The 10,946-nt window shown below is 39.8% G+C and overlaps 1 protein-coding gene across 1 annotated transcript; it reads left to right on the top strand.

Moving 5' to 3' along the window:
* Positions 1 to 372: 372 nt before the first annotated feature.
* On the top strand, positions 373 to 8,436 carry LOC111663758 ((E2-independent) E3 ubiquitin-conjugating enzyme FATS; the record flags this gene model as incomplete). Its single annotated transcript, XM_023418066.2, has 5 exons — positions 373 to 530; positions 1,915 to 2,095; positions 4,036 to 4,099; positions 4,665 to 4,764; positions 6,839 to 8,436. Coding segments are annotated over 5 exons (533 nt in total), but the record flags the coding sequence as incomplete, so codon positions are not given.
* Between the last annotated feature and the right edge of the window lie 2,510 nt (positions 8,437 to 10,946).

Genomic DNA, 10,946 nt, shown 5'->3' with positions numbered 1-10,946 from the left:
GTGTGTGTGTGTGTGTGTGTGTGTGTGTTAGGGTCAGTTTGAGGCCAGTTCATTTTCCTGTTTCTCCAGATCATAAAAGCTTAGATATAAACTCAAGAATGTGAAAATTGTAACAATAACTCAGTCTGAGTGTGGATGAATACAGTTATCTAGAAAACATCTACTGTTTGTCTTTTAGAGAAAACCAAACAGTAACAAAGTACAGAAAAAACTGCGAAATCGGCTTCAAATTATTCATTCCAGTGAAAGTTCCCCTTTGAAAATGATCTTGCTCTTTGAAATCCAAACTACTTTTTTTTTTTCTTTTGGAATGATGGGTATTGCAAAATTGAATTACACATAGTCCTTTCTCTTCTCTCTCTGTCTCTTAAGTGGACTCCAGTACATGGAGCAAGAAGACAGTGCCTGAAAACACAGAAGAAAAACAGGAACATGGCTGTTCCACAGAACCTTTGGATAAAACCTGTTCCTATCATTCACGAGCGAAGGTCGACTGTGTGGAAGGAACACCCGAAACTCTCAGCCTCAAAGTAGGAGCCGCATTTCTGTACAGTTTAAAAAAAAAAAATTGCTTGTCTTTTAAGAAATATACTGCTCAATATGAACAAATACTGTAAAGTGCCCCAAAATAAGCCTGACTTTGAATATGCAGGATTATTAGTATCCTTGGAAATATCAATTTGGCAAAAAAAAAAGAGAAGTCTCAGCCAAGGTTCACTCACTGAAAGTTTTAGGTAGCTTTTAGGCACATCTCATAGCATTCATCAGTGGATGGAGTCTGCTCGGTTGTCATGGAGATAGTGTAGGTGTTATCACCTAACCCGAGTATAAATTGGGTCACAAGAAACAGGTGGGGAAATCATTCAAGGATGACCACAATCTTCATGACAACTGAGCAAACCTTTTTTTGCCCCATCTTTTCAGGACAGTTTTATACTATTTAACGCTAGAATAGAAAATCACAAAAACAAGTTGTTCATTTTTCCTATTGATAACATTACCATTAATGTTATCAATAGGTTCAAGTTTCTGGTGACGAATTGATTTCACAATTTCTACTTGTTCCACTGCTGCTGATCTGTCAAAGTCTAGTAATATGAAATAATCAGTGCAGCAACTGAATGCAAATAAAACAAATAGTGGCTCCACAAAGTACAGAGCCAAGACTGGCAACATAAAGGTCATTAAAGGAGTCAAGAAAGACAGTGAACAGCTGTTTTATACACAGTGCAACCACACAGGGTTTATGATCAGATGTGGAAAAGAGCAGCGTATGTGCCATATGGAACCTTTAAAACCTTAGGGATGATATGTTAGACTATTTCAATCATGGTTTCCCACACAGAGAATCTTAATGTGTTCACTGTTGGAATAGAGATTATCACAACAGCAGTGTCATCTCTCGAGGGGTGATTTTTTCACTCGGAGAGATTTTTTTTTGCCTTAGTTAGTGTTTGACACAGCCTCTGCCAATCAGAGGGGGAATTAAAAAAAATCTTTAATAATTACAGGATTTCCTCTGTGTTTTCTTTTCCTTTTCCTTTTTTATTTTATTCTAGTTTTTCTTTCTATCTTGTTAGTTTCACAAGTTTTCTGTCAGCGTGAGGGGTAAAGAACCAGTGAGGTTTCTGGGGCTTTCTAAAGGATTCAGATTCCCCTTGTGGGTAAAGCTCTCTTACCTTTATCCCCACTAAAGCTGAGCATGGTATTACCATGTTGCCTACACCTCCTAGCTATTACAAGGCTGTGAAAAGGATTCTCCAAGGTTAAGGAATAGATTAAGGATATTTTCAGAATAGATTCTAACCCAGTGGAGATTTTTTTTCTCTTTCCTCTGGATTAGAGACTATGAGTTATACTGTATTCTTCCCACCAACAAGCAGCTTACTGTATTTATCCGTCTCCCTACCCCAGGAGGCTTTGGAGCTCTTCAGGCCAGACTTCATCAGCCGATCTCAGGGTCGGGTGAGGAGGTTGGAGCAGAGGGCCAGGAGAAGGAGAGCGCTGCAGGACTCCAATCCGGACCTAGTGCAGGGCCTCAGGGAGGATCGGGGCAAACAAAAGGGGAACTGCACCACACCAGATCCACTTAGCGGTAAGTACAGCTGAATAACTCTGAAACCTGGAAAAGCAGTAGTAAGCCATTGAGTGGAATATGTCACTCCTTCGTCAGAGGTCAATGAATCAAAAGGTTTCGGTCTTGCTGTCAGACCACAATAATTACAGTAACACAAAAATAACTGTAGATCACATGATATAAAGTCCTGGAATTTGTGGAAGTGGTGAAGGGTGATCAACCCTGATGACAACAGGATTCGAATCACAGCCTGGCACTTTGACATCAGACAGTCTCCGAGGAGTCAATCCGAAACAAGCCCTCAACTTTCACATCACTATTTTTACAATATTTCCCATTTGTTGTTACGTGACTTCTGTAAAAACCCAACTGAAGCCAAACCAACAGATATCAAACCCTTAATTGTTGAGGAAGTTCATCCACTGAGTGTAGCTTACTGGAGACAAGCAGCCATTTAAATTTAGAAGGAACTTTGTCTCAAATAATTCACTCTAACCTCAGCAACCTTAGCTTACTCTGGGGAGGGAGGGAGGGGTGATTTTAGATATTATTCCCCATATAGTGTAGTGGTTTTTATCCAACTTTGCTCTCTGCTGGCCGTTCTCGAGTACTGCAGATCAGTTAAAGCATGTTTTTCCCTAAAGCTCTTCATGCAGGACACACACACACACAAGTTGAGACCAGTGCGCCTAGAATATAATGACCCTTCCCTATATCAGCTGTATAAAGTAAAAAAAATGCAACCAAATACATTTATACATAATGTCATAGCAGAAAAAAAGAAAAGATCATGAAAATGAATTCATAAGATTAGATCAAGCATAAAACAGAGGCATGCCTAAATGAAGAAAATGGGACCCAGACATGATGTAAAGTGCAGCATACTGATCATGCAAACATGTTTAAATGCTAAATGTCTTGTCTAAACCAGCATTTATCAAAAATGGCACAAAAAAATGCCTGTAATTCTGTGGCTGTCACTAAAAATGTAGTAAACAACCAAGTAATATAATAATACTGTCCTCCTGCATCACCAGGTATCTAACTTAGTGTTTTTCAGAAATGTCGTGACATTGTTTGATATTCATAAAGGTGTAGTTTATGATTTCTGTGCAGAAAGTGCTGATATATGCTCAGTCAGAGTCTTGTTTATCTTCGTCTCATACTGAAGCTGCCAGACTTACAAACTCTGACAAGGCTTTGTTCAGCTGAAGTGAGCACACACCACGTCCAACATTTCTCTCAGCAGCTTTAACTCAACTGTTTGATTCTCCACCGTGCACTTTAGGAGAATATGACATTTTGAAAAGCTACACAGGGGATTTGATAGATTCTGGTTATACATGTATGTGCGTTATATGTGTATGTTCTTCACATATTCATCATAGCAGATTGTTTATAGCAATTTGTCTTTGCAGTCTAAGTCCAACTGTCCTGGATACCTGACTGCTCAACCCTTTCGTAAAATATTAATAAAGAAGGGAGGCCTAACACCTCAGGTCATCAAAGCACTCCAACTAAACCTTGGAAGGTCATGGAGAAGTCGTGGAATTAGGAACCTTGAAAAGCTCACACTGGTCTCTGACTGACGTCTGAAGTCTAATTATGAACAAAGAGTTCTGGTGCTGTTGACCTAAGAGCAGCGGTCAGGCAACTCACTTCAGTTTGTGGGAGACAGAATAGTCAGACTTCACAGGACTGGATATGTTTATGTGTGGCATATATGTGTGCTTGAAATGCTTCCATGTGTGTGTGCTTGTGTACACACACATGGACACATATCACATGTGTTTTATATATAGCATGTGTGCTAATAATCAAGTGCCGAACTGTCTGAAAAAGAGATCACACACAGGCGTTGTGTTGATTTACATATTCAAGATTCATTTACATTTTAATTCTTTGTTATTCCAATGTGTTTGCGTGTGTGTGTCTGTGCGTGTGTGTGTGTGTCCTAGATAACCTTTTCAAGCCTAGAGAGAGGTCTATATCAGGCAGAGAGATGCAGCTGAGGTCCAGACGGTGAGTTCTCCAGACCAAACCCACGTCACATGATGTCACTCTGTCTCTCCTCGCTCTTTGTTTTTTTGGGGGTTTTTTTGTTTGTTTTTTTTTTATTCAGCACAATCCATCAAGCTTGTCATATCTGCCATGCATGCAGGTTTGTGCACAAACACGATGAACATGCACACACCCACATACTGTATGAATACAATAGATGTTTGATGCCCAATCGCTCGACAGGACATTTGAGCTACCCTCTGTATACCTTATCTCTTTATTTTCTCTCTTTCCTTATCTGGAAAGGCACACCTGATCAGACGATGGCTGCTCATTGTAATTTTTTTCAAAAGCGACACTATCTGACTTGGAGGATCTCTTAACAAATTGGCTGTAGTTGTGGGAGTGAAAAAGGAGTCTGTGTCAGACCTGTTTATCAGTGGATCCAGGTTTTTGCCGGCTGTGGTCCCACTAGATAATACCTTGTCTCTAGTATGCCAATCCGTTGGCATAGCTCAGCCACCCTCAGACTTCTGATACCGTATTCCCCTGCCCTGTTTGAATTTGCCTTTTTTTGTGTCTGTAGGATTTACAGCAAGCTGCCAGAGGTGACAAAGAAAAAGGAGGAGGAGAAAAAGAGGGCTATATCACAAACCAACAGATTGCGAGCAGAGGTCTTCAAAAAGGTTTGTTTTTTTTTTTTACGTTCAAAATGTTGTTTACTGTACATGAAAACTGTTAACGTCAAATGTAGTTCAATAGAGTTAATAAAACAGACGAACGTGCACCAAAAGAATACGTGATGAGGAGAGTTTTTGGAGGTGAAGATGTCTGTCACTGTGGCCTTGTCACACTCATTTGTCACCCAGGAGGTGGGCAGTGTGTAGGTACAACAGTTTATTTTCTTTTTACTTACTTCTCAGTGAAAAGTTATATTACAGTTAGAGTTTACACAGCACACAGACAGTAAGACTACACACTGTTCACTGAACTAAGCTGAGCACAGTCATCTTATAACTGTGGGTGAGGATGAGAGATGTTCACAGTGGGTGTTTACACGGTATACTTTACAGCAACAATATTTTATTGTATCTCTGTATACACATTTTAGTGTTTTTTGAAGATCATTTATAGACAACATCAGTGCAAACTACAAGAGAAAAACAAATATCCACATTTATATACCTGAACACAACAGCAATATTTTTTCACAGTGACAGGTGAATATGTTGATTATTTTTTATTGCTATTGACGATGTCCTTAGTACTTGTAATTAAAGCTAGACAGCATTCTTATTATGAACAAATGAAGCATGAAAGTCATATAAGCATCGTTCACAAGGATAAAATGAAACGTGGTTTGATTGTTGTCCAGCAGAGGTCACTGTTTGACTGCCAAAACTGCAGACTCTGTCATTTATAACACTGGACTATCAAGATCTGCATTCAACATTGGGCTCTATTCACCTTCCTTAAAATCTATATGAAATGTGTTATTTTTCAATGTCTGGTGTTTTATTCAAAACCAGATCAGAAAACATGAAGCTTCTTATGACTCATGCCACAACTAAACCTTTACTCCATCACTACTGAGCCCATTTCACTCCCTATATCACTGTGTAATTTTGGCTTTCAGCAAGGTAGAAACCAAAGCTCCCACAGTAATGACTCATATTACTTAGGCTATTTAGGCCCCTGCTGCCATAATACATAGAGTCTGTTTTAACAGGCAGCATTCACGTCCTCCAACAGTGAAAAATGAATGATATATTTAGGACATGCAGTGTCAGACAGATCCATTCAGCTTCACTTGTGGGTGAGCCTTCATTCACTCTCCCATTATAACCTAACCACAACAATGAATTTGCTGTCAGTCAGGTGACATGTGACAAATGTGAAGAGATGTTTCCAATGTCTTACAGATAATTACACAGTCATGGGAGCTTCAAACAGCGTGTGTGTGTGAGAGAGAGGGAGTGTATGTGTGTGTGAGAGTTTTTACCAAGATGTTTTTCAAGATGATGTAAAGCTGATTGGCCTCTCTCTCTCTCTCGTTTGCCAGTGTTTAGGTAAACTGGGACATCATGATAAATTTATCTTATGCAAAATGCTTTGAACAGAACATCAGGGTTGTATGGTTTACTGACACAGCCAGCAACTACAGAGCATAATATTGTGTCAAATGGCTCTGCAAGAGAATATTTTATTTCTTGGGGGAAATGGAGCAGGCAGAACTGTTAAGATGCCAGCGTGACCTTGAGACCTCTCAAACGAAGCTATTAGCCGGGCTCAACCACAGTGAGATTGGGCAGAAAAGGGAGTGTGTCGCTCCCAGATAAACACTGAGTTGTGTGTGGTTTAGGGGTCTCATTTTTTGTCAGAAAGTGTCCAGCATACACACATAGAGAAGTGGAGCCCAGAAAAGACTCACAGTAGGGTGCGATAGCGCAGGATAGAGGGTGGGTGGTTTTGAATGCTGGCTGAAATGAAATTCCAGCTGTTGGGTAGTCTTGTGAGAGGAGGGTGATTGCATAGCAGGGTGCTTGGTCAGATAACAAGTTAGAATTATTCGCCCTACCTGGGCTTTACCACCTCAGGGGTGAGGCTGGTGGAAATGAAAGCCAGTTTAGCAGCGGGAGTCGCTCCTGTGTGATGCAGAGCTGCTCTTAATAGATTGGAGGAAGGGAGGTCTGAGTGTAGATAGATGTGTTTTTGATCTGACAAGTTATCAATACCATTGTTGTTTCTCTTGTTTCGCAGAGGCTTCTGGATCAGATCCTGCAAAGATAAACGAAAGAAACCGAAAGGCAGAAGGGGATCACTTGCTATTATATCAACCCCTTCTCCTCCATTGACAGTATATTAAAAGTGACTTTGTATTTAATGCAGTTGCTGTAATTATCTATGCAAAATCTTTGTTATGCTTGTGTATATGTATTCATATTAATAAGACTCTCTTTCTGTTAAATTACCTCTTCCATCTTTGCCCTTTGCAGCCTGATCGCTTTATTGCAAAAGAATGCAACAAAAGATGGGGAAAAAATGAGATTTTGCGGAACAAGCTTTTGTAAACAGCAAAGAATCAATATAGTGGTGATAAATCACATCTCACCACTTTCTAATAAGGTACCCTTTACAAAGCGTTTATGAGTTTAAACTAAGGGCTTTATTTATTTATTTATTATCATTAACAACTCAATAACGTGTGTAACTGCAGACTTGATGCTGATTGAAATGTGATACTCACAAGTATCTATAAATGGATTACCAAATTCATAACTGCATTCACAACCCGGCAACCCAAATGTTGAATGATCAATAAAGCATTAGTAAATTATGTTTTAACCATTAATAAAGCTGTTAGTTAGAGCTAATAAGCCCTTTATAACACATGTCTTATGAGAGAGCTTGTGTCTACTCATGCCACAATGGCAGATAATGACAAAACAAGCAATGTTCTTGACCAACATTATGCTATAAAAGTATTCTATAGATGAAAATTGTGTATGATGTTCAGGGCGTATGCTGTAGAGTTAATTAAATGTTGTGTGCAGACATTGACAAAGACCAGCCTTGTCACCTACAAACGATATACTCATAATTAAAAAATGAGAAGGGTTTGACAGCGGAAATATTAAAGCAATGAAATTTCAATCTGTCTTCCCTGCTCACATTAACACCCAGTGATTAAATGCAATACAGATTTATCATATATTTCTTTCCTAATGGTTTGATTCCTTATCTGTAATATCATCTTCGTCTAATGCATGTCAAGTATCTCGAAATGAAACAAGAGAATTCCAAGGACATTCAGTGTTGACGCAGTGTCATTTTCCAGGAAATTGAGTCTCTGTGCTTTGTGCAAAGCACCTTGATTCTGTCATTGGTACAGTACTGTAAAGGAGAGAGGCAAGAGAAGGGAGAACCATGTTTCGTCATTGGCCTCACATCTGCCTCGAGGCCTCTGGAACCTCCCATCCGGAACAGTAGAATTCCAAGCTAATCGAACTCAGGAGACACGCAGCGCCTGTGAAAGGGGCCTTTGTCGCAGAGCTCCAAACCAGAGATGACATTGTAATAAGAGAGAAGACTTCTGAGCACAGCTTGGGACCACAGTCCACATATAGCCTGTAAAGGTGACTGACATCTCTGTGGCATTTAAGTGGAGCCTGCTGGGATGAGGAGAGAACAGGGGAAGGGCATGTGCCGCAGGTCTGTATAAATACACACTGTATAAATACATACTGTTGTGGCAGACTTTTGGTGAGTGGATTGCTCTGGAGTAAACACTGACAGTGCTTTAAACCCTGAATAAAATTATGTATTAATTGTTGAATAAAGGATGAGTTTTATCCTGCCGCTGTATTTCATTTTCTACTAAGATGAAAGTGATTGACAATGTACTCCAAACTTGTGCCATCCAGTATGATGGTGCAACATACAGTATATACTGTGGCAAAAAAGTATATACATATATATGTTATGTACTGACTTCACTGATGCCTATGTTACCAGCATGACTATTTAAAAGAGTAATCCACATGGGAGAGCTGCTGTCCTGCCATGTAGGCTGGTTCCACACGGTGAGCACAGACTGACAGGCAGATGTATTCGAGGAGAGGGGCTTCTGTCAGTCAGCCTCTGTCTCTCTGAGGCATCATGTGTCTGTATGTCACATTGCTATCTCCGCATAATGTGGACTATGTGCTCTGAGGCCCCACTGACTGGCTTCCCAATGGCCTTGACAGAGTTAGATGCCCGGAGGGCAAGGCTGATATGTCTGTCTTAGAAAGCAGAGCAGTGGCTGAGCTCACGAGGCTAATTGTGTAAACCCAAGCAGGGCCACTGGTTATAAGTGTTTAGTCATTAGTCATTTCACTGGCACACATTTTATCTGAACATCTAGCCTCAAGACTAGCATCGGCCTTGTGTTCTAGGATTTTCACTGTAACATTAAGACAAATAGACTTCCCAGTTAAAATCTACTATATTCACTGTGTGTGGGCCTTGAATTTGGCATTACAGACGAATCTGTGGGTGAGCAACAGGCACAGACAAAACAGAATTATTCAACAGTTACAAGTGAACAACAGAAAACAGAGGTTTTTCAGGGCGTATATTTTAGTAAAACTCTTCAGAGACAAAAAGAAAATACACAGGTACAATATGACACTGGGATTTTAAGGACATAACTCACTCAAAGTCAGCTCTGGCAAAGTAATGCATTTTTTTTTCATTTTCTTGCAGTTTGTAGCCTCAGTGGAGATGTAGAGTGAACTCACGCCTGCGCAAAGACATCTGTGACTCTTTTGCCTGCAGCGTACACACACTAAAAAAGATTAGACTAAACCAGACCAGGTACCCTGTGCAAAACGCAGATGGGGCCTGGGTGATGACAGTTCGTCCATGTATATGTGTGTGTATGTGTGTGTTTGTGTCTGGAGACAAATAGAGAGAGAAAAAGGAGAATGATCCCAGGGGTGTTTCAAAATGAGGGGTGACTCACCATTTTGATTGCTGAGTACATTTTCTAATAAATAATATTCACACTGGAACTGAATAATGAAGTGTTTTTATTTCATCTTAACATTACTCAAAACAAATGCATGTTGTGAAGACAAGCAAAGTGAAAAATACAGCTTAATTTCAAATCTTAGCTCAAAGTTTTCTCAGAGAAATCTCTTGCAGGAACTTGCAATTCAACAGGTGAAAAGGTTAATATTCTCTTTTAAATGTCAGTTTGTAATCCCATCAGCATACATGCACAGATTTCATTCCACAAAACTAATCACAGTGTTTCATAATATATTTTTGCTCAAATTTACACCCCAAGCAATGCCATACTCAAACTAAGGCCCTGCCCTTTTCACAGCTTTTTAAAATTTTTTATCTCGGTTGGTTGTGCTTCTGAGGCTCATCCACCATAGTTTAGAAAGAGGGACACAGGGGACTGAAATAAGAGAAGATCAAAGTTCTCATCTACTGTATGATACATTTGATTTTTTATTTGACAAATGACATTTAATCATTTGCTATTTAGAGAAAATGTTTGGTTTCCAGCTGGACCACAAGGACAGACCACATGGCTGAGTGAATGATGTAGTTATACCATTGGTCATCCAAATGCTGTATGACTGAGTGACAAGGCATTGGCCGGCTGCTAGTGTTGGAGTTTCCCTATTGGTTGTTACTTTTCTAAAATGATTTTGTGTAAACAAGTAGTATTACAGTTTTACAGACTTTTCAGACCCCGTTTTCCAAAAACTGGTGGTGCCACGTTTATTAAATGTCTCAATGGAGGTGATTAGGACCGAATTTACAAAATGTGAAATCGAGGAGACATTGACACAAAATGTGACCCTTTTGCTTTATTAACAAAAATAGTGCGAATTACAATATTAGTTAATGGAATAAAATAAAAAATAATACAAATTAAATTATTTATATATAAACGCCAAGTGGTGTTTATTGATGTGTGGTGGCGTTCATGGACCAGGTGGTGGCGCCATACCGTAATTAAAGGTGGCGATTAGAATGGCGTTTACAATACTTTAAAAATGCGGCGAAATTGAGACGAAATGTGACCCTTTTGTCTCGGACGACATCTTTGGTTCTGGGGGCATATTTTATTCACCCATCCGCATTACGGGAATAAAATGCAAAGCTGTCGGTTCAGGCGGAGTCTGAGACAGCTACGGACATATCTAGCGACTTTTTGGACAAACCAAACTTTCCATAGAGGAACGTCGCCATTTTACTACATGAGCAAGGTTAGACCGGTTAGACTTCCCCTGGCTGTGCTAACAGGCCTTTGTGCTGACTGCACTGCAGCTGACATTAACGAGCTTCTAACTTTATCTCTGAGTTA

Source organism: Seriola lalandi, unplaced genomic scaffold (assembly GCF_002814215.2).
Source record: "Seriola lalandi dorsalis isolate HSWRI2012SDOR001 ecotype SW California unplaced genomic scaffold, Sedor1 jcf7180002054580, whole genome shotgun sequence".
NCBI lineage: Eukaryota > Metazoa > Chordata > Actinopteri > Carangiformes > Carangidae > Seriola > Seriola lalandi.
This window is presented reverse-complemented; position numbering and strand designations above follow the sequence as displayed.